This window comes from Schizosaccharomyces osmophilus, chromosome 2 (genome assembly GCF_027921745.1).
Source record: "Schizosaccharomyces osmophilus chromosome 2, complete sequence".
Lineage (NCBI taxonomy): Eukaryota > Fungi > Ascomycota > Schizosaccharomycetes > Schizosaccharomycetales > Schizosaccharomycetaceae > Schizosaccharomyces > Schizosaccharomyces osmophilus.
In genome coordinates this window covers 2,957,075-2,978,717 of record NC_079239.1, presented here as the reverse complement: position 1 = coordinate 2,978,717, position 21,643 = coordinate 2,957,075, and the positions used below count along the sequence as shown (strand labels likewise).

Below are 21,643 nucleotides of genomic sequence, written 5' to 3'. Positions count from 1 at the left end.
CTTTCTCCTACGATTTATTCTTCTATCCTTGTTTCTTTCATTATGCTCAGCTCCGGTATGACTGGAGGGAGATATGATGGTTTTTATTATTCTTTTTTGTCGATATTTGTCGATATTTTGTCGATATTGTTTGTTTATTTATTTATTTCTTCAGCTCTATTCTTTTTCTTTTTAATGATAATTGTTGCATACATTTTTAATCCTCTTCCTTACGAATCCTTTGTCATATTGAATTAATTTGTATTACAGTTGTAATTGAATTAGTTTGACGTTTGTAGTAGCCTGTAGCATTGCTGTTCAGCAACAACAGTGCTCGAACCACGGTGTTTCGTTTGTAAAGATTGTAATCATAATAGTAATCTGGTCATTAAATCTATATACGCCTCAATATTTGAAACTAAAGAAACGCTAGTGTCAGATCGATGAAGAATTACACACAGGAAATAGAAAGATAAGATTTTAACGATCTTAGATCTCATCTCAGAGCAAAAGACAGATGCAACTACACATCATTCGTAAAAGACAGGTAAAAACAATTTTGACACAAGGGTTTTCTCTCAGGTCAGAAAAAAGCAAAAAGGATACATAATTAGAATTCACATTTTAAGTAGTACGAGGTCCCAATTTATCAAGAGCACGGACACCATACTCTTCCCATTCTTGTTTTGAAACCCACATATGATCATTCTGAGCCATAATATCGGCAAGCACGGCACCACCGATAAATACAGCATGGCGACGGCGAGGAGCATCTTCAATTTTCACCTTGAAGTTTGGCAAACGAGATGGATCACCGTGAAGCACACGATCAAACCAGAGCTGCTTAATCTCTTTTTCCAGTCGAGAAGGCAAGCCAGCGTACATACTGCTACCACCTGAAAGAACAATAGCACGGTACAGATACTTGCGCACATCAACATCAGCGGCTTGGATCGTATCGAAAATAAATTCACTTAAGCCGGGTTGTTCGCTACCAACAAGATGAGGTTGGAATAAGCATTCGGGACATTCAAAACGTTCCGAGCCCACTTTAATGACACGTCCATCTGGCAAAGTATAGTTACGCATCAAAACAGTGGTCTCTTCACTGAGCTTGTGATCAAGCTCGAGATCGTAACTGACATAACAAAGTTTTTCTTTCATTTCACGAACCGTTTCAAAATCCGCGGTACGGTTAAAAGCATATCCTTTTCGCAAAAGCAAATTGATAAGGTAGCGAGTAGCGTCTCTTCCTGCAACGTCCAAACGACCAACAAGGTGATTCAGGACAACACTTTCGTAGACAGGAACAACGTGTGTGACACCGTCACCGGAATCAACGACCACACCACTACTCAAGCCCTGGGCATAAAGGGACAAAACTGCTTGAATGGCAACATACACACCGCCGAAGTTGTATCGTTCAAACATGGTTTCGCACATTTTTTCACGATTCGCAACAGGATTCATTGGAGGTTCCGTTAACAGAATTTTTTGACCACTTGTGTCAATTTTTAGTTTATCATGGAACGTATAATCCCACAAATTATTCATTTCTTCAAAATCACGGATAATACCATTTTCCATGGGATACTTCACTTGCAGCAGTGATCTCACAGCCTCTGCTTCATCACCAACCATAACATCTTTAATTTGAATATCTCCTGTTTTTTCTTCAGCACGCAAAATTGGTCTACCTACAATTGAAGGAAATTGATGACGCGGAAAGTTGTCTTTGGCGTACCCGACCTACGTTGTTCTTCAGTCAGCACAGCATATCCTCCAACTTTGGGAAATCAGCCTTACCTTGACAAATCCAGTACCATTATCTAATACAATGGGAGCAGATGCCATAATGAACGGCGAATTTTTCAAAACACACTTGGCTTCTTGTTGGTAAAGGGTATGTGAATGCTACCGTTCAGTATCGTCACTCCATCCTCCATCAAATTGCGAGAGTAAATGAGGCTTTCCAGACTACATGGTACTTACTAAAACTCTAATAACGCTATCCAACGCAACTGCATTGGTAAATAATCAATAAAAAAAATTTTTTTATTGATTATTTACCAACAGTTTCTATGTGATTTGAACAAGGAGAAGGTCTAAAAAACACAGAGAAAAAGACTCATATTTATTATAAGGATTTGAAGGTGGAGAAAATGGTTATTCGTAGTAGGCGGCCTCTAATGTGTAATGCCTCCTTTTTCTGCAACGATGAAAACAAAACTTGTAGCTTAATATGGAAGAAGGAAAAGTAAACAATACGCAATGAAGGACCAAGTAAGATCAGGATTCCATTTTGGAGGCCTTTAGCTACAGCTACAGGCTTTTCCATAATATCATCATAAGCCATAAGAAAATAAATGTCACTTATATCGTTACTTAGTGTTGCCATCTATAGAAATAAAATAAAAGCAGTAAAATCAAGATTTCAAGGTGAATAGACCGTATGACAGTTAGCTTAAGGAGAAAACTCAACAATTCCCTGTAGCAAATGTTCACGAACGGTTCGCACCAGCCTATTTGAGGACTTTGCTGATGCATGGAAAGTCTACCGAACGAAGACAACAAAGAATGAAACCAAATAAAGAACTTTCATCAAGCCGGAGAAGCAAAAAATACAAGGTAGAAGGCACGAGAAGCAAACACCAAGCCACAAGGAATCTCCACTGTCAAAAAACAAACAGCTTTGAGTCTAACAAGTAGTTACTCCCAGAAAGGAAGAATCATTTCCCTAACTACGGATTTTAGCTAGATACTTCTCCCATACCACATCACATATTACCAACAGACAATTGAGCTGAATTGAACTAAAGTAAGAAAATAAAATAAATTAGATTAGATTAGATATAAATTAAGTTAATTAGAACAAAGTGGTTCATAAGCCTGCATAAATTTTTCGTAACTTGAAAGACACATAAAACTTAAGCAACATCAATGAATCTAAGTAGAATCGCAAAGTCTCTTTTACAAAATTCAAAAAAAAAAAGAGAAAAAGGTTGTGTTGTGTGTGTATAAAAAAGAGGATATGGGAAAACATAAAGAGTCAATTTAGGGCCATTTCTTGAGGTCAGTCTCATCAACACTGGAAAGCTCTTCAGTAGGAATGCGTTTAATGTCGTATGTTCTATCCACGCGGATGGAAACCTGTGTCGTATCACCAGGAGAAGTTGTGCTCTTTAGAGTTTGAAGCTTCAATGCTGTGCTGGATGCCCATAAGCTGGAAAGCGGGAGCGAAATAATCAATAGACATTGGGTCATAGAACTGAAGCCATTATAAGTGTGAACAAAACTATCGACGATAGTAAAGATAGCAGGTACGAATAGACATTGGCAGCTAATAATTAAAATACACTGCATAGGGCCAAAAGGAAATTGACCAATCTTCTTTCGAATCTGTATCGCATGGAACAGCTTGTACGAGAAGATTGCACTGTGAAAGATGATGCTAACAGCAAAAAGAATCTTGCCGACAAAGTAGACCCAATAATATCCAGAAATCTGATGGTTGTTATATGGAGTCAACCACAAAAGGTATTTGATTTGCTGACACATATCGGTAAACCAAAAAGCCACTACTATAAGAGATAAAGCAGAACTAATACAAGTCACAATTCTTTGAGTCTTCCTGTCGTGTGCACATATGATACGAACTTGCAAGAGCATACTAATTTCCGCCGTAACGATGATAATCGTACCGATGATCATAACTAGAATATCAAATACGTGAACATATTGACCAACAAGCTCAAAAGCAAATCCATACATAACTGCAAGACTATAACTGCTGCTGCACAAGTTCACAATCATTAAAATGGCGCGAATGCACATAGAGACGATACTAGCAGAATTCACAATAAATACAGGGGTCCTTCTTTTCTCAGGAGATGATAAGAGAATACTCATCACCATAATCAACACTCCCAAGGCTAATTGAACAGAAATTGTCATACCTGTTAGAATACGGTTACGCTCGTCTCCATCAATTATGGATAGAGGAACCTCAATATTTCCCTGCGTCGACAAAATAGATATGTTTTGATTTTGGATTTGAGTCCCATTTAAAATATGATAGTTTTTCCACCAAGGTTCCCTCATTTTAATCAATGGAATTTAGTAAGATGTCGACTTAGAAAACTCGATAAGTATGTATATATAAAGTCAAAAGAATGTTACAATTGCCAACTGCCAATTCACTCGGACGCTATATAATCAAAATTCCAAAAGTAACCAAACGATTTCCAAACAATGTTCAGGCGTAAACAATAACAGATCCTTAGAACTCAAAAAGATTCCCAAAAAAAGAAAATGTATTGGAAGAATATACGAAAGCTGATCAGTCCCTGTGCTTTTCTTAACAGACAATAATATCTTCAAGCAAGCGATTCCAACAGCAGCAGCAGCGCTATTCGCAATGAATTTCTTAACCTAGTAAGAAGATTTCTTCTTTCTATTGAAGATATTCTGTCCGAGCATGGTCATTTATACCTTTACTTTCACCTATTCATTGTCCTGAGCTCCATTGTAAGAGGTATTGTCTTTTCCATTGTTCTATATACAATACCTCTTACAATAGGGATGGAGGATGTAAGGACAAAGAACATGATAATTAAAAGAGATAGGTGCTAATTAACTTTAGTATGAAAATTATAGACATTTAGCTGGCGATCAGGCTGAAAAAAGAGGTCTTTTTTTTCAAAAGGCCCAGCACGCCTATGCCTCTGGGCAAAAGGCAGAAGCTCACGAGCTAAGCCAGAAGGGGAAAGAATGTGGAAACAAAATGGAAGAATATAATCGTAAAGGTATGAAGAATTCTTGCTCTCAGTCTTGACTTTACACCTTGAAGTGACTGGTGAAGGTTTAGATTTTAAAAGGCTTAACAGGCCGATTTGCTGATTCCGTACGAAAAGGATTCAATTAAAATATAATTTTCCTTTAACTTGATTTATCTCTCTTGTCGAGAATATCAGCTCTTAATTGTTTGTTCAAAACTGGTTACATATCACTAACGAGAAAAGCTGCCTACGCCATTTATAAGTACAAGAATTCTCAATGCCAACCAGATGAAATTGATTTGCATGGTCTCTACGTGGACGAAGCTGTACAAGCCGTTCGGCAAAGAATTCATAACTCTATTCAGAGAGGAGAAGACCATTTGCATGTGTATGGAAAATTTTTTTAGGCTAAAAGACTAGGTTATTAACTTTTCTTTTCAGAATTGTTGGCCAAGGCCATCATAGCGTGAATCATGTAGAAAAGTTGAAGCCAGCTGTAATGCAAATGCTCGATCAAAACAATTTCCGTTATTCTCACGAACCGAATGAAGGAAGAATTTATATCTCTCTTCCCCATTCCGGGGACGCTCCACATCCTCCTCAACCTGCATACGCATCTGCCTACCAGCATCATCAACAACAAATGCCACAGCAACAGCCCGCCGCTGTTCAAGGTATCGACCCCCAGACAGAGAAAGTTGTTGAGGAAGTGGTTGCTTGCTGTTTTCCTCGCCTTAAGAATCTCTGCGTGATCATGTAAAACAATAGAGCGTCAACACAAACACTTTGCGTATCTCAAATTCAAGGCATTATGTTCGCTACTGACATTTCATTCTTTTCTCAAATAGAAGATCTCTCGTTTTCTTTTTGTTGCTGGGCAATGAGTGTTAAAATGAAGCTTTCTATGTTTAGGTTTTATTTGGTCTAAATACTCATCATGTCTTGGTTAGAGATGGGCAGAAATAGGTATGCTTGTACTTATTTGATCCTTTCTATTATATTTTCTTCGCTTTTGTTGCTTTTGGTGAAATCTTATTCACTCAAGTCGGTGTTTGTCTTGAATGTACATTACTGATTTTTTGATTGCGTTCTACATAGATGGAGCCGCAAGTCCTTTCGTTCTATAATAATCTCCTTCTCTAACTTTACATCCACAGCTCTTAATATTTTTACTAAAAATTGTTGAAGAAATAGGGGACTTTATAATTACTTTTGATTAAACTTAAGCTTGGTGAGTAGAGTAGAGTATAAAGGGTTTAATAGATTTTTTGTTCAAAATGCTTTTTTATAGATTGTAATATTGAGGCTTTCAGGTTCAAATACGATGCTTTCTTTTTAATGTTCAACACTTCCATATGGTTAGAGCGTTTTACCTTGAAATGAATGAGGATTGTAACTAAAACTACCGGCAAATGATTGATGAATGGATACCGTATTAATTTGTTTCTATAAAAATAACAAAAGACGAATTCTTTAAGTATACGGACTATCAAAATCAGTAAAACCCCAAATTTTTAAAAAGGACTTTCCGATTGCGCACACACAATCATGAAAGATGATATTCTGACGGCAGCAAGGTCAAAAGCCTTGAATGGATTACGATTTGTACTGATTTTGGATGTTTTATCTTTTTTTTTGGGCTCCATAGGAACCAGTAAATTGAAAGTTCTTCAACTTGCATATCCTAGTTCATGGTCATTATCCCCAAAGCTTTGGACGCCTTTAAGGTACGACATGATTTTTGTTTCAAGGAATTGTATTTTTCTTTATTTAAAGCTTTGATTTCGAGTACTAACAGTTAGAATCGTTATTTTAGTTTTCGACTGTTTGTTCACAGCAGGAATCGCTAATGAATATGATGATGTTCTGAAAGCAGCTTTCTTGCTGAGTAGCAGATTGTGCATTTCAAGCTTTTCTGAAGCAGCCGGCACTCTGTTTATGGTATGTCTTAGTCGCCTGTTTTCATACAATATAATTAACCTGCATTAGAAATTTCAAGGATCTTGGGTCTGTGCTCTATTTTTTATGATTTCTTCTTTAAATTCATATACAATGATCCGTTCCTTACACAAAATGAGAAATAGTTGGGACCTACAAGTAATTATTGGGCTCCCTACGAAAATCCATTTTGTTTACAGCCTTTTCCAAGCGATTCATTATCTTGAGTTTTCTTCTTCTTTCTTGGTAGAGTTACCTTTTGTTTTTCACCTCTTCTCATGTGTCATTCTTTTATTATTCTTAGGGAATCTCATAGGTAGGAATCGTGATTTTTTCTTGGGATTCTGCTCTGCTGTTTTTGTCTTCTTATGCAATTCAAATTCTTTTATGTTTAAATGGCCTTTACTATTTTATGCGAATACAACTCTTGGTTTATTACTTCTACTGGAGAGCATTATGTACACGATGATTGTAAGTCTTGAAAATTCTTGGAGTAATTGGATGCTAACATTAGCGGAAAGGAAAAAGACAAATTACGAGGAGTATCAGAATCAGAATATTTATATGATAGTGATTCCGAATAAATGAAGCATTTCATAATTGAACATATCTCCATCTACAGATGAAGCAAATCGTCACGAACAAAAAATTGTTGTCTAGCAAGCAATTTGACGGCTTTCAGCCACGCGTGAATAGAAACTGATTCTTGAGCCAACGCGGAATTTAAGGCTTGTATGCTATTATTTAGAACTGCATCACTCGAACTTAGTTTGTACCTTTTCCTATCCGTTTCTAAAGGTATTATGAAAAGCTCCTCAATTGGTAAATTCTCAACAGTTGTAGTCCTTTGTAGATCATCTCGGAGCTTTCTCCTAGTTATTCCCAGTAAAAATCGTTTTTTGTCAATTTCTTTTGCTAATTCTTGCAGCGAACGCTTTTCATTATCCAGTAATTCTTTCTTCAATCGAAGACTCTGAAATGCCTTAATTTGCTGCATAAGTTCAGAGTTTAGCTTTTCTTTCCAATGGCCTCTTGTTTCATTCAAACGTTTGCGCTCTGTTGTTCGTCTTTCATTCTCATCATCTGGAAACTCGGTGGAAAAATGAATATCTTCGTCTAATAAATTCACTGTAGAGTTGTTGGACGGAATAGCGTTTGTGCTTACTTGCGGGAATGAGTCGCCCGAACGTGGTTTCGAAGGAATTGGAGGAACCGTTTGTTTTGAAGGCAAATTGGGTGGGTATTGAATATTTCGCTTCTCTATAGGTTTTGACAAAGATGTATTTTTTGTTTGATTATCCGTTTGAAATGTATCTTGGAAGGAACTCGCATAAGGAGCTGGACGCGGTGGTAGACTAGGGCTAGAATAGACATCCTTTTTTTTTGGAGTGGCTATTTTTTCCGCAGAATGAACCTGAGATGCTGTCGGATTCGGGGGTTTCGCAGGGACAGAGGGCTTCAAAGGGACGGAAGGTTTGGATGAACCCAAGGATAAGGAGTGAAAGTTACTTGAGAGATTAGCGGTATTCGTCGTTGGTGTTTTTGGTTTCGGAGGAGCTTCAGGTCTTTGATTTCCACCTTTCCTAGGGAACGGTTGGTTTATGAGAATGTGAATAAGACGAGTCAAGTTGAAAACGGAAGGTTCATTTTTCCAGAGGTCCAATAAGAGATTGTTGTATGAATGGTAATTTCCCTGTCTGTCTTGAAGAAGTACGATTGGAGGCACGTTTGGATATGTAATAGGTATTGTTAGGCGGATAGAATGGTAATCACAATTGTGTAAATTTGGCGGTGCGAATTCTAACAAAACATTAGGCGGTGGAGTAGAATCGGAAATGGATTCGTTTTGAAATGTAATAGATTGAACAGTAAATGTAGTATCGCTTTGTCGATTTATAATTTGAGCAAACTCATCAGCTAACGTAGCATTCCATGTTTTTAACTAGTTCTCTTGTGGTTAGTACAATTGAGTTTAGAATTGAGATATACCTTTTCAATAATAAAAAAAAATGAATTTGAAAGATGATTCATTTCGTTTTGGTTGAGAATGACGAACTCTCTTAAATGAACAGTAAGGCTTTATTGAATGTGAAACGGATCTTTCAATAATTATAGCCTTTATTTATAAATTATGCAGAAATGGATTGATGGTTAATTCACCTATGTTTCGGTAGGCAGTAAAAGATCAGGTATAGGAATTTGGAAGCAAGGTACTAGGTATACGAATAACCTTACACGGATGGCAATTTCAATAAGACATTGGTTGTAAATGGGTGCTAATTCTTGTTTTTGTATATTTAAAAAACCATCTGAACAGTGAAAAGCCTGGAATGATCTTTCCGTAATGGTTTCCAATGGCTTTCAGCTTGTTCCAAAGGTGGAAAAGAACAAACATTTAATTCTATACCTAATACAAAGAATTGTATATTGATGAATGAATATAGCAAGGAAGTATGCTTACTTCATTTCTTCTCTGACGGCAAGGGTAACTTTTCTTCTTTCCCGAATTCCCTCTGACAAGGCCTTGAAAGCGCAATATTCATTTCAAACGATTGAGGTTTGATTACAATTTTTGAAATATAGAAACGGTTTAAAAAACCATAATTTGTCATAGTGAAAAAATGGCGATTTGGAATGCAGCAGCTTTGATGGGTAAGAATACGAGATTCATGCAAAGGATTTTAGTTCTAACATACAATACAGGGCTTTTGAGTGTTGGCTTGGGAGCATACGGATCTCATGGATTGCAAAAACACGTTCAAGACCCTCGCTTGTTGAAGGTAAGCTAACCAATTCTATAATTACTGAAATAGAAGACGGGAGAAGCTAGAAAAAGAAGAATAAGAGGTTTGAGAATTTTCTTTCTAACGATTAGTCTTGGTCTACTGGTTCTACCTACTTGATGTTTCATAGCCTGGCTGTTATGGTGATTTCTCTCCATCCAAAATATGGCAAGTCGAGATGGACCGCTCCTTTAATGGTTGGTGGTAGCACACTGTTCTCCGGAAGCATCTTTGCTCTTGTGTTGTTACCAAAGACATCGTCTTTCCGTAAATACTTGGGTCCAGTAACACCTTTAGGAGGTCTTTTGATGATTGCTGGATGGTCCACCATGCTCATCTAACACGCGTGAATTTGGCAAGGCTAGAGTCCTATTTTGACTATGAATAGAAAGTAGTGTTTAGATACAAAAATACAATTCAAGCATTTAGTAATTTATTCGAAACGATGGCATAGCACGATACGGCATGGGTACTGGAAGGAAATGTGAATCAACATCAAGCAAACATTAAGAATTAGGATGAAACAGAAAAGCTTACAAGATACATTGAATGGAAAGCAAACGCAAAATACAACCACAAATGGGAGCACAATAAAACACAAAAAAATAACGATTGATTAGGAATTAAACATAAAACAGAGCATAAAGCATAAAGGGGGAATTAGTTTTTCAAGTGAACCAAGTTCTTCTCTTGCAAATAAGCAACGATTTTTTCTACAGATTGTTCAGTGGACATGGTACCGGAAGAGACAACGACTTCAGGTGCAACAGGAGCTTCATAAGGAGCCGAAATACCAGTGAATTCTTTGATTTCACCGGCGCGAGCACGTTTATATAGACCTTTGGGATCGCGTCGCTCGGCTACTTCAACAGGGCAATCGACCAAGACCTCGATAAAAGGTAAGCCGTCCTTCTCGTGAGCTTCACGGGCTTGGTCACGATCTTTACAATAAGGGGAAATGAAAGAAGTGATGGAAACGACAGAAGCATCAGCGAAAAGTTTAGCAACATGGCCAATACGACGGATATTTTCATTACGATCCTTTTCGCTGAAACCAAGATCGCTGTTGAGGCCAAAACGTACATTGTCACCGTCCAAACGGTAAGAGGTGATGCCGTTTTGCAAGAGGTATTGTTCTAAAGCGCAAGCAATGGTGGATTTACCAGAAGCCGATAAACCAGTCAACCAGATGGTCATGCCGGGATGGCCCAAGAAGTTTGTACGTTCATCTCTAGTAACGGAACCGGGGTGAAAAGTAATGTTGGTAGCCATGTTTGGAATGCTGGGATGAATTTTAATCTAGAAAATTTTGAATCCTGTACTAACCAAAAGGAGAAGAAGAAGAAGAAGAAGAAGGAAACAAACGAAAGAAGTGAAAAATGACAATTCTGAGACAACAAGAGAAAAAGATCCACTGCTATCAAACAAAAGGGAAATGCCAAAAAAATAAAGCGCCTGCGAAAAGGAAGAGGACAACAACGAAACAACGGTAAAAGCTAAGAAAGAGAATTTTCGCTTCTTTTATTTCTGTCAAAATGTTAAATCCCAGACAGTCACATAGAATGTTGCAATAAAGCTGAAAATTACGCAAGCACAAGTCGGATGGCTCCATCTCGCTTCGGTTAAGCTTCTTTTGTTGGGTTTCTGGTGGTGATCATGTAAATAAACAAAGGAAAAAATAAAGAAAAAATAAGGAAAAATTAAAACAAAATTAAAAACAGTACTAGCAGAAACATTAAGAAAATCATCGCAGACAGAATGGGTTATCTATCCTACTGTGACAAATGATGGCAAGTTTCCTTTTTGGTGTGTATATGCGTGTGTACTTATGAGTCAAGCATAGCAAACTGAAAAGAGTCCACCTGTAGCTAGTTTGACTGGTGTTTTTTCATACAATCTTTCTGTCCTTTGTTTTTTATTTCGAAAAAAGAAAAAACAAAAAAAAAAAGACAATTCAACGTTTCAACTTTTAAAAAAATTAGGGGCCAACCGGATTTGAACCAGTGACCTGGGGAGCTGCAATCCCTCACTCTACCACTGAGCTATGACCCCAAAGTTCGATAATGGTTCATAAGCTGACATATATAAAGCCATTTGCTATTCTCTTCCTCATGAAGGAGCAATGGAATTGCTTAACATGTTGGTCTGTAGGTTCTACCAAAGAAAACTTGGCTGAAGAAATTGCTTTTTTGATCGATTCTGGATTGGTTTTAATGCATGGCAAGATCTCTTGTCTCCATTTCCCTTCCCTTACAACGTTCTATTACCATCGATTCCCTCTCTAAAATGACTTGATACTGCGCTTCACTGCAATGCGGCGCGTGGTGTACAAATACTTTACCGCGGTATAATGAGTAACGTTTCTGTTTGAACGAGACTCGCTGTAGATCGGTACAGGGCACATCCTAGTTTGCAAGTCACATGTAGGTCCTTTTACGACGGGATAGCGAGCTACGGAAAAGGTGAAAATCTCGAATTTGCAAACCTGCGCTTCGCCAAATACACTGTATCAAATTTTTGGATTTTTTACTTCACAATGGCAAAGGAAAGAAAAGAACGTAAAAGCTCTGGTGCTGCTGAAGACGAGTATGACTCATATCTCCCTGCTCAAATGCCAATCGCCCAACCTTTGGCCCCCAAGAAGCTCAATAAAAAAATGATGAAAACTGTGAAAAAGGCTTCCAAGCAAAAGCACATCCTCCGTGGTGTCAAGGAAGTTGTCAAGGCCGTCCGTAAGGGTGAAAAGGGCTTGGTTATTCTTGCTGGTGACATTTCTCCCTTGGATGTCATTTCCCATATTCCTGTCTTGTGCGAAGACAACGACGTCCCCTACGTCTATACCGTTTCGAAGGAGTTATTGGGAGATGCCTCCAACACCAAACGACCCACCAGTTGTGTCATGGTTGTTCCTGGTGGAAAGAAGAAGGATTTGGCCAAGGCCGAAGACTACAAGGAAGGTTACGACGAAATTTTGAAGGAGGTCCCTGCATTGGGAGCTTAAGATTTAGTAGGAATGAAATTATTCCATATTATTCTCAAACTGTTGGACAGGTTCGCTGATTGAATCACTATTGGGTTGGATTTCTTTTTTTCTTCTTTACTTTTGCTTCTCGTAGGAAAAGACATACGTTGTCTCTGGCTTCCTTTGAAAAGTATCATTTTGATTGGTTTTGAAACAAGCTCCTCGTTTCGTCTTTCCGAGTTCCATGTTTGTGTTCTCTCTTTCGTTTCCTTGCACTTCCATTCATCTCCTACTTTCTTTTGTTGCGGATAGTTTAGGAATTTGAGCAATAAAAAATTATTTGAAAACAAGTGTCCTTAGATGCTTGTTTCCACAATTTCCGTTTCGTTTTTTGGTCTTTTTCTTTTTTGAAAAGAAATTTATTTGTGATGAATCACTTCTGAATGCAAGTAAACAGATGAAGAGGAAGAATAAAATAGGTTATTTATTTGCGCGAAAAGGCTTGACGGATTGTTGATCCCATCGAAATCATTCTTTACCATTCTGCTTAACAATATGAAACTTTTGAATCATCCAAATCTTCACGGAATGTGCTTGTAATCAGCAAACAATACCAACAAATTTGTATTTAGATTTCCATTAAGCTTGGTACACAAATACTTTGTAAATTTTGTAAAAAATTCCAAATGTAAACAATACCCAACTTCAACTAGCAACTTTTTCTAGATTAGAAGCCCTCTGTTTTTGTCAACAACAACTCCGTATTTTTACTTCCATTCGTTCATTTCCTTAATCGATTCCATTTCATTCTCCTTTTCCTTCTTACAGGTTTGCTGCTCGTCTTCTTTCCTCTGGACCTCAACCAACTTCCAAGTACGAAGTTGAAGCAAACACCAAAGTACCCATAGTTTGTTCTCAAAACCAAAGCAATTTAATCCTATGGAGTACCGAGATGATGGGCTGGGCGAAATGATCGAGTTTTTGGAAGGTAAGCATTGAAAATTTCCACAATTTGTTGAGAGGCCATCATTGCTAACATTGACTGCACAGACAAATTATATTTTACATCTCTAGATGAACCACCAAACGAGGTTTTATATCCTCATATGCAATTTTTCACAATTGATAATGAACTTGCTTACAACCCTTTTTATCATGATTTTGGACCACTAAATGTTAGCCATCTTATTCGTTTTGCTGTCATCGTTCATGGTATCATGGCAAAGCATCGGCAAGCCAAGAAAAATAAAACAATTGTACTTTATTCTTCCACGGACACCCGTTTACGGGCAAACGCGGCTTGTCTTTTGGCGTGCTACATGGTCCTTGTCCAAAACTGGCCTCCTCATCTGGCTTTGGCTCCTTTAGCTCAAGCAGAACCCCCTTTTCTTGGATTTCGAGATGCCGGCTACGCTGTTTCTGACTATTATATTACCATTCAGGACTGTGTCTACGGTTTATGGAGAGCTCGGGAAAGCGGTATCCTTAATATACGAAACGTCGATGTCCACGAGTATGAAACCTATGAAAAAGTTGAAAATGGTGATTTTAATTGGATATCACCTAAATTCATCGCTTTCGCTAGTCCAGTTCAGGCTGGCTGGAATCATCCTAGCACACGTCCAAAGAAGCTCCCTCAACCATTTCTGATCGTTCTGAACTACTTTAAAGCCAACAATATAAAACGCGTCGTCCGTCTGAATGGACCTTTGTACGATAAAGATACATTTGAATCAGTTGGCATCCGTCATCAAGAGATGTATTTCGAAGACGGTACAGTTCCTGATCTTTCCTTGGTAAAAGAGTTTATTGACCTTGTGGAAGAGGTAGAGAATGATGGAGTAATCGCTGTACACTGCAAAGCTGGTCTTGGCCGTACCGGTTGCTTAATTGGAGCCTACCTGATTTATAAGCATAGCTTTACCGCTAACGAAGTAATTTCTTATATGAGAATAATGCGCCCTGGAATGGTTGTCGGTCCCCAACAACACTGGCTGCATATCAATCAAGTTCAAATTCGCGCCTATTACTATGAGAAGGCTATGGCGAAAGCTATTCAGCAAGCCATTGCTGCCGAGCCATTGGCAACGCCTCCAAGACAACCTCTGCATGCGTCCAACGGTGTTGCTACGCAAAATCAAGTCAGTACTCCTTTACCGGAACCTACTCCTGGCCAGCCGCGCAAGATTTCTGGTCATCATGGTATGCCTTCACCTCAGCGATTGCCAGCTACCTCTACTCGCCTGAACGAAAAATTACGAAGTGTTTCCAAACATACTTCTAATGATGAAAATATAATGAATAAGTACTCTGAAAAGCCCGAAGATTCCAATTCGGATGGCGAAGACACAGACACCGAATATGTGGGAACTTCTACGGAAAAGATATCTGTACCACGTATTCGAAGGTCATCTAGTCAAACTACTCCAGACTCTTCTGCTCGCTCTCCTTCTTCCTCTTTTAGAAGCACGTCTTCGCGGAGGTCCAGTGGTCGTTGGAATGGTAGCTCTTCTCCTCTCAACAGTCATACAAAAAAAGCTACACAAAGAAGTGCTAGTATGTCTTCTATTAACAGCACGACTAACGGCCGCATCACAAAGCCTCGTTCTCCCAAATCTCGACTCTTTTCTTAAATTTATTCGCTATGATGTCCCTACCATAATAACCTTCTAATTTGAAGAGCAACGAATTTGACTGAAATGTTATTTTTTTAATTCACTCTCTTATAATCCTTATTTATGCTCCACAAAATCATGAAAGAACCTATTCTTTGCGTTCTTTTGCATATTCGGATACCTCTTGTCTCCTAAGGGAAGTGACCTTCTACACTCGTACTTTCACCCCTCCACCATTCTTTTCTCTGCTAGGTTGCATCTTCCATAAAAACTTTTACCTGAATTTTTCTTGTAACTAAAATTGCATTTAAAGTCACGTCGAAGTGCAAGCAATGCTGAATTAATGGTAATAACGAACTGGATTTGTTACCAATTCATAGGTCTTTTTCACTTCCATTAATAACCTCTATCCTAAACATATTCAATTATATTACTATTCAGAACAGATTTGAAGCGAAAAATTTAAATAGTCATTGTATTCAAGTGACCAAAATTTGTACGCAATTAAGACTGGAAGACGTGGTTTAATTATACAAGTTTTTCTTCATGTTCTCTCCACTTGGCCATTTCAAGCAAATAAACTGCCCTTTTTTTCGTAAGGATCTAACATGCCCGGCGAAATACTGTATATTCAAGCATGAGAACACCTGTGACAACAATGGCGGCTCTTTTCCAAAGATACAAGAAGAGACCTCGAAGGGCTTGCGGGAAAAAGCCCACGAAAGCCAACTTCTTTCATTATCATCTATTTGTCCAACAGCTCAGATTCAATATATTCCACCTTCTGCTACTACGGTTGTCAAAGATAATCCTATCGCTATTGAAACGAATCTGCTCGCAAACAAAATACCAAACGATCCTTTTGATGTAAAACAACCTGAGAAGCTACATAATAGTGAAAAGAAACCTTTGCATTCCCCCATATCTGAAAGCTCGAGACCCGTAAAACGAACAAGAGAGGAGCCCCTAAAACCGACAACTGACAGTGATATCAAGAATCATGACTCATTTCCTATCAGAGTAAAGGAGAGAAGAGTTATGAATGAGCCTATGGCCATTCCGAACCCAGTGTACGATTCGAATGCTCCAGCGGGTCATGAACTTAGAAAACGGATGGTTCATATCTTTTACGATGCTTTTTTGAAACTTGGATATGATTCAATTGAAAGCAAGGAGAAATCTCTAGAGGAAGAAAAAAGTATATGCTTGTCCACGAATAGCAAGATGGTATATAGCTCTTCTTGTAAAGCCAAAATCTTAGCCTTAAAGAAATCACCACCGAAAGGAATTTTAGAGAGAAGAGAAGATGTCAGTGGCCTCATTCCGAAATTAGCTCATTCGAAAGAGCAACTGGAGTTATGGGGATATAATTTTGATCAAATAATTCCATCTGTTCCGGCTGATCCTTTGCGAGAATGCGATCGTTGTGGAACAAAATTTGTGGATCTTACAGGGCCTTGTAAATATCACTGGGGAAAGTTTTTTCGAGAGAAGGTTGGCGGAGAAAAAATTCGCGTATACACCTGTTGCGGAATGAAAGAAGGAGAGGCGTCAGGATGTACAAGCGAAGAGTTTCATGTTTTCCGATATCAACATTTACCCTACTTAGCAAGTGTTTCTCCTTACGTTAGTTTATCGGCGGATTGTCCAGGGAAAGAGAGAGTGTACTGCGCATTGGATTGTGAACTTTGCTACACGACATTGGGATTTGAGCTCGTTCACTTGACAGTGGTTGACAAAGAAGGGATTTTATTGAATCAATTTATTCGACCTAAGGGAAAAGTTTTGAGTTTGAACACACGTTTCAGTGGAATAACCAGTAAAACGCAACTGGAGTCTGGAATAAGCATGCCAGTAATGTATGAAAAGCTGAAACAACTGGGCATTACTAGAAACACAATCATTATTGGACATGGCATCGAAAATGATTTGCACGCCATGAGACTCATACATGAACAAGTGATTGATACTGCTATATTATACAAGCATGAGCGAGGTCCTCCGTTCCGGTATTCTTTGAAATACTTGACGAAGAGGTATTTAGGCAAGGAGATTCAAACTGACACGCATCATAGTGAAGAAGATGCGATTGCTGCAATGGATTTGGTTATTTATTGGATACAGAAGATGCAATCTAGAGCATAGGTGAGATGAAATGAGAATTTAACTTCAATGAACAAACTGAGGTTTTGATTGAATAGAATTTCATTTTCCTACCACAAAGGTATTATTGCGGTAGTAGTAATCAGTTAAAAAAGAGTAAATGAATTCAGCTATGAAATGACGAGAGGGGGAAGAATAAAGAAGAGACAAAGAGAAAATGAAAGAATTTGAATTGTTTGCAAAATTCTTTCTTCCTAAAGAAGCTTCATAGTCATGGAAGCAATTACTCCTCTTGGACCAACTATGCTCCTATTAGTAACAGTTCACAATCATAAACGCAAAATTTGCATAGGTGAATGGGTGAAAATATGTACTTACGTGTCGGCCCCATTTCGAGTTCAAAAATTCGTTTTGTTCCTTGCCCCAACAGTAGATGTAGTAAGCAACACCAAACGGAATAGCTACGTAGAGACTTTCATTAAGAACACGACGGAAAGTGTTTTGGAAAGAAGTCTTGAAGAAACCAGCCATAGGCTTTTGTTGAAAAGGGGACAAAGTATAGGTTATAATACCCTTTTGCTTAGGACCACCGCTAAGGTTCAGTCAGTAAATCAATCAAACATCTAGTATATATTGCTATGGAAGCCTTTTTATTTTACTTCCAAGCACTCATAAACATACAGGTGACCCCACCAGCCTCTAATCAATAAGTTAGTATTCAGCTCTGAAAACATTGAAATTCAAAAGAAATATATCTGAAAGCAAAGCAATATAGAAAGAATGCAGGAAGCTATATAGAATTTACTTTTCCCGGACGTTGGAAGCCACTCTAACCAAGTATTTTCGTTCCCGTCGGTTTCGACAAAAAATCAAATATTCGCTCGCTTTCAACATGTATTTACTTTATATGAACTTACAAATAAGTTTTTCCACCAGGAGCACCACCCATTTTGCTAATTAAGTCAATTCGTGAAGTTTCGAAATCCGTAAAGGTATATGGAAAGGGTAATTAACGGTGAACCCAGACGAGAGAAGGGCAACCTGAAGAAATGATATTTAATTTGTATACTAAATTCGTATAAGATTTTATTTTTAATATTTAATTAATTCTTAGTTATTTATTTTCAAGTTTCCGAAGAAAAGACTGATTTCCACTGGTACTCCTACCTGAGGTATTGGTAGTTAACCTCTGCCAAACATCAAGTACTTGCAAAAGAGGGAGAGTTCGTTAAAAATGGCTTTAGCAGTAGAAAGAATAGCAAAATATGCAATTCCAATCAGTATTGGATTTACCTTGCTCCAGTCTTCAATTTATGATGTGCCCGGCGGAAAAAGAGCAGTATTGTTTGACCGACTTTCAGGTGTTCAAAAACAGGTTGTTCAAGAAGGCACCCACTTCTTAGTCCCTTGGGTTCAAAAGTCCATTGTGTATGATGTCCGAACACGCCCCAGGAACATTGCTACAACGACAGGTAGTAAAGACTTGCAAATGGTATCATTGACTCTTCGAGTGTTACATCGTCCTGAGATTGGTATGCTTCCTCAAATTTACCAAAACCTTGGCCTGGATTACGATGAACGTGTGCTTCCTTCAATTGGTAATGAAATTCTGAAATCCGTGGTTGCTCAATTTGACGCCGCTGAACTTATTACTCAACGTGAGGTTGTATCAGCTAAGATTCGCCAGGAACTTGTTCAAAGAGCCACTGAATTTGGTATTCGTTTGGAAGATGTTTCCATTACTCACATGACTTTCGGTAAAGAGTTTACTAAGGCTGTTGAACGAAAACAGATTGCTCAACAAGAAGCTGAACGAGCCCGCTTTTTAGTCGAACAAGCTGAGCAAGAGAAACAGGCCAATATTCTTCGTGCTGAAGGTGAAGCTGAAGCAGCCGATATAGTCTCGAAATCTCTTGATAAGGCTGGTAATGCTTTGATCCAAATTCGTACCTTAGAGACAAGCAAACAAATTGCCTCAGCTCTTGCTGAGAAGGGCTCTCAAGTTACTTATCTTCCTTTTGGTGGAAGGTCTAGCGCACCTGGTAGTGAAACGTCAGGATCATCTAGCGGATTTCTTTTGAATTTGAATCCTTAAAGTGGGAGGACTTGGAAGCTATCTTTTTTTTTTGTATTAAAAATTTGCTGTACTTTACAGTAATCAAGTATATGGTTTCTTATATAGCCGGTAGTCTACTGTTCCCTCTTCTTTATGATCCATTTTTATGTGTTTAATATCATTAGGTCTTTGATGCTTTATCCGTATAACTGTTTGCGAAATAAAATGGTTATTCCTTGTTTTATTAAACTATTCGTAGCAAATGCTTAATTATGTTTTCAAGCAGGTGCACTCATAAAGGGGAGTTGCACGGAAAAGCACCAATTTTGTGGAAACTCATCAAATAAAAATAGGATGGAACACAATTTATAAAATAAATATCTATATCTAAATAGGAAAAGGTATACTTTGTCATCTAAAATTGTAACGTAACGAATATTTAGTCAAACGGCATACGGCGCCAGCCGATTTTTGATGCAGCAATTGCACTAGGGACCTTAATTCCACAACAGTCTGCGTACGTCGAATGCATATGGCTGGCTTCTGCGTCCTCTCCTTCTTGAGGAGCCGCGGACATGGAAGGTGTTGCTGGAATCAAATTTCCAAATAAGTAATGTTGCATAATAGGTAGCTTAGAAAGAACTTCGGCACGGTACATTTTTATCATACCTTCGTTGACCTTTGCCCATGTCTTGACGCCAGAAATATCGTCAATCATAGGGGAATGAAATCGCAGCGAAACATCTGGTTTCAGTTCATTAATGAAGCGAACGTATCCCATATACATATAGTCGTCGCCGCACATTTCGAGGATTTCGGGATCACGTATATGCTTCGGACGTAAATACTTGTGATGTACCAATTGAGAAGAACCAAAAAGGAAAGGGAGAAAGTGAAAATCATCTAATCCCCAGACGCCATGCGAACCTGCAGGCTCCAAGAAGTAGGTTGACTGTATCAACCTCATCAAGTGAATATAGCGTACGAAAACCCGAAGGACAATAGCGGGATAATCTTCTTTCGCGATGATTTCTAATCTTCGCAAGGCAAGAAGCCAAGTCATAAAATTGAGTTCATGACCACTACCATAGTCGATTCTCCTTCTATTACCAAAACTCTCGTAAAAATACTTTCCAGCCTCTGCAATTGCGTTTTCCTCTATTTTGAATGCTGCGTGTAGCGTAGGAGTTTCGCATTCGACTTGATCGTAAAAGGACTCGAATGCTGGGTTTCCGAAACGAGAACCTTTGTTTTCCACAGGGGGATTCAAATTGTGGATTTCTTCGACTCTTTTCAGTATCAACAGAATGTACGCGACAGACGGACTCAACTCTACCTCTGCTGAAATTGGCTTGTCTTGAACACTTTCATTGAGGTCGCAAATAAACGAATCGATTAAGCGATAGGCCTCTCCTTCTCGAAATAGGTTTAAGTCATCGTTGTTTAATATTCTTCGAACTGGAACAAAGCAGTGATTTTGCTCTTCCACAGATAGCATTTCATTCAAGACCCTTTGGTATACTGACCAAGGAAGGACCAATGTCTTTATTATATTACTACAACTATATAATGATATATTATATTACAGCTGTTTTGGTTCGATTCAAGAAAGTAGTATTCTTGTTATTCAATTGCTTTTGAATAAAACAAATGTAAATTTGCGTAAGAGATCTGCTAATTTCCCTTCGATTGCGTTTCCCTTCGAGAAAACGGATGCTCTGATGGTGGTAACCATGTTGCAAGTTTCTACAGTGGTTTTTCACAGGAACTATTCATTCTTTATGTTTGATACGTTGTGAAGTTTGAAGTAGAGACCAACAGGGCCATTTACAAAAGGTGATTAGTGAGGGTACTATTTGGTTCTACCAGATGCTATTCCAAGCCTTGACTCTAGAAAACAACATTAATTCCTACCATTCGCAGTAGTTGTAAGAAGGATTCCTAATGGAATCCGAATTCTGAAGTCGCACTTGTCATTCTATGCTCAATGCATCTTTTGGATATGAATTTTGGGAGATTGTTCACTTTGCTAGAAGACGCACTACGACATCTTGTTCTGGGTCACTTTACATCCTTCCTTCCTTCTGACAGAAGCCAAGAAGCAATTTACTCTTCACTTTTTGCTTCGATTTAGCTTTAAGAGGCTACTACTTCATTCTTTGTCTAAAAGAAGTTTACTAGAATATGACGGATTTTGAATTGCTATTCACTGTATTGAGTATCTTAGGAAAAACCGGCAACGACATGAACATAGGGTTATAACTGTGTGTTATCGTTCAGAAAATTAACCAAAATACGAAATTTGCTGGAAAGCCAAGTAAATCACCAGAAGTCTCAATAACGGACTTGAGATCTAGCTGGCGTCTACAACAAAGATAGCACCACAGCTTTCAATCCTTTGTATACACAATAAAACTTGATCATTTATT

The 21,643-nt window shown here is 38.3% G+C and overlaps 13 protein-coding genes and 1 non-coding gene across 14 annotated transcripts; 7 read left to right on the top strand and 7 right to left on the bottom strand.

Annotated features, from left to right (window-relative positions):
* Window positions 1-603: 603 nt before the first annotated feature.
* On the bottom strand, window positions 604-1,833 carry arp2 (ARP2/3 actin-organizing complex subunit Arp2; the record flags this gene model as incomplete). The annotated part of the gene is made up of 2 exons (XM_056182631.1): window positions 604-1,728; window positions 1,786-1,833. 2 exons carry the CDS (start codon window positions 1,831-1,833, stop codon window positions 604-606), a joined length of 1,173 nt encoding a protein of 390 aa, XP_056037312.1.
* Window positions 1,834-3,033: 1,200 nt separating this feature from the next.
* Window positions 3,034-4,080, bottom strand: mam2 (pheromone p-factor receptor Mam2; the record flags this gene model as incomplete). The annotated part of the gene is made up of 1 exon (XM_056182630.1): window positions 3,034-4,080. The coding sequence occupies one exon, from the start codon at window positions 4,078-4,080 to the stop codon at window positions 3,034-3,036; it is 1,047 nt and encodes a 348-aa protein (XP_056037348.1).
* A 480-nt stretch (window positions 4,081-4,560) lies between these two features.
* SOMG_03842 (ATP-dependent polydeoxyribonucleotide 5'-hydroxyl-kinase activity implicated in DNA repair) lies at window positions 4,561-5,517 on the top strand (the record flags this gene model as incomplete). The annotated part of the gene is made up of 4 exons (XM_056182629.1): window positions 4,561-4,569; window positions 4,622-4,784; window positions 5,001-5,145; window positions 5,199-5,517. 4 exons carry the CDS (start codon window positions 4,561-4,563, stop codon window positions 5,515-5,517), a joined length of 636 nt encoding a protein of 211 aa, XP_056038757.1.
* A 788-nt stretch (window positions 5,518-6,305) lies between these two features.
* mug162 (Schizosaccharomyces specific protein Mug162) lies at window positions 6,306-7,279 on the top strand (the record flags this gene model as incomplete). Its single annotated transcript, XM_056182628.1, has 4 exons — window positions 6,306-6,484; window positions 6,560-6,698; window positions 6,747-7,166; window positions 7,217-7,279. The coding sequence occupies 4 exons, from the start codon at window positions 6,306-6,308 to the stop codon at window positions 7,277-7,279; spliced, it is 801 nt and encodes a 266-aa protein (XP_056037614.1).
* A 32-nt stretch (window positions 7,280-7,311) lies between these two features.
* Window positions 7,312-8,726, bottom strand: sst6 (ESCRT I complex subunit Vps23; the record flags this gene model as incomplete). The annotated part of the gene is made up of 2 exons (XM_056182627.1): window positions 7,312-8,637; window positions 8,685-8,726. 2 exons carry the CDS (start codon window positions 8,724-8,726, stop codon window positions 7,312-7,314), a joined length of 1,368 nt encoding a protein of 455 aa, XP_056038716.1.
* Window positions 8,727-9,316: 590 nt separating this feature from the next.
* SOMG_03839 (ER transmembrane protein) lies at window positions 9,317-9,819 on the top strand (the record flags this gene model as incomplete). Its single annotated transcript, XM_056182626.1, has 3 exons — window positions 9,317-9,347; window positions 9,399-9,475; window positions 9,571-9,819. The coding sequence occupies 3 exons, from the start codon at window positions 9,317-9,319 to the stop codon at window positions 9,817-9,819; spliced, it is 357 nt and encodes a 118-aa protein (XP_056037794.1).
* A 319-nt stretch (window positions 9,820-10,138) lies between these two features.
* met14 (adenylyl-sulfate kinase) lies at window positions 10,139-10,750 on the bottom strand (the record flags this gene model as incomplete). The annotated part of the gene is made up of 1 exon (XM_056182625.1): window positions 10,139-10,750. One exon carries the CDS (start codon window positions 10,748-10,750, stop codon window positions 10,139-10,141), a length of 612 nt encoding a protein of 203 aa, XP_056037876.1.
* A 708-nt stretch (window positions 10,751-11,458) lies between these two features.
* Window positions 11,459-11,530, bottom strand: SOMG_20194. Its single transcript has one exon. It is a non-coding gene; the product is annotated as a tRNA-Cys (tRNA).
* A 484-nt stretch (window positions 11,531-12,014) lies between these two features.
* Window positions 12,015-12,479, top strand: nhp2 (box H/ACA snoRNP complex subunit Nhp2; the record flags this gene model as incomplete). The annotated part of the gene is made up of 1 exon (XM_056182624.1): window positions 12,015-12,479. One exon carries the CDS (start codon window positions 12,015-12,017, stop codon window positions 12,477-12,479), a length of 465 nt encoding a protein of 154 aa, XP_056038713.1.
* A 900-nt stretch (window positions 12,480-13,379) lies between these two features.
* On the top strand, window positions 13,380-15,073 carry clp1 (serine/threonine protein phosphatase (Cdc14-related) Clp1/Flp1; the record flags this gene model as incomplete). Its single annotated transcript, XM_056182623.1, has 2 exons — window positions 13,380-13,428; window positions 13,491-15,073. 2 exons carry the CDS (start codon window positions 13,380-13,382, stop codon window positions 15,071-15,073), a joined length of 1,632 nt encoding a protein of 543 aa, XP_056038714.1.
* Window positions 15,074-15,601: 528 nt separating this feature from the next.
* On the top strand, window positions 15,602-17,200 carry rex3 (exonuclease Rex3; the record flags this gene model as incomplete). The annotated part of the gene is made up of 1 exon (XM_056182622.1): window positions 15,602-17,200. The coding sequence occupies one exon, from the start codon at window positions 15,602-15,604 to the stop codon at window positions 17,198-17,200; it is 1,599 nt and encodes a 532-aa protein (XP_056037885.1).
* A 241-nt stretch (window positions 17,201-17,441) lies between these two features.
* Window positions 17,442-18,107, bottom strand: qcr8 (ubiquinol-cytochrome-c reductase complex subunit 7; the record flags this gene model as incomplete). Its single annotated transcript, XM_056182621.1, has 4 exons — window positions 17,442-17,459; window positions 17,537-17,750; window positions 17,840-17,857; window positions 18,076-18,107. 4 exons carry the CDS (start codon window positions 18,105-18,107, stop codon window positions 17,442-17,444), a joined length of 282 nt encoding a protein of 93 aa, XP_056037887.1.
* A 285-nt stretch (window positions 18,108-18,392) lies between these two features.
* phb1 (prohibitin Phb1) lies at window positions 18,393-19,253 on the top strand (the record flags this gene model as incomplete). Its single annotated transcript, XM_056182620.1, has 1 exon — window positions 18,393-19,253. The coding sequence occupies one exon, from the start codon at window positions 18,393-18,395 to the stop codon at window positions 19,251-19,253; it is 861 nt and encodes a 286-aa protein (XP_056038711.1).
* Window positions 19,254-19,653: 400 nt separating this feature from the next.
* On the bottom strand, window positions 19,654-20,712 carry ypa2 (serine/threonine protein phosphatase PP2A regulatory subunit, PTPA family Ypa2; the record flags this gene model as incomplete). The annotated part of the gene is made up of 1 exon (XM_056182619.1): window positions 19,654-20,712. One exon carries the CDS (start codon window positions 20,710-20,712, stop codon window positions 19,654-19,656), a length of 1,059 nt encoding a protein of 352 aa, XP_056037883.1.
* Between the last annotated feature and the right edge of the window lie 931 nt (window positions 20,713-21,643).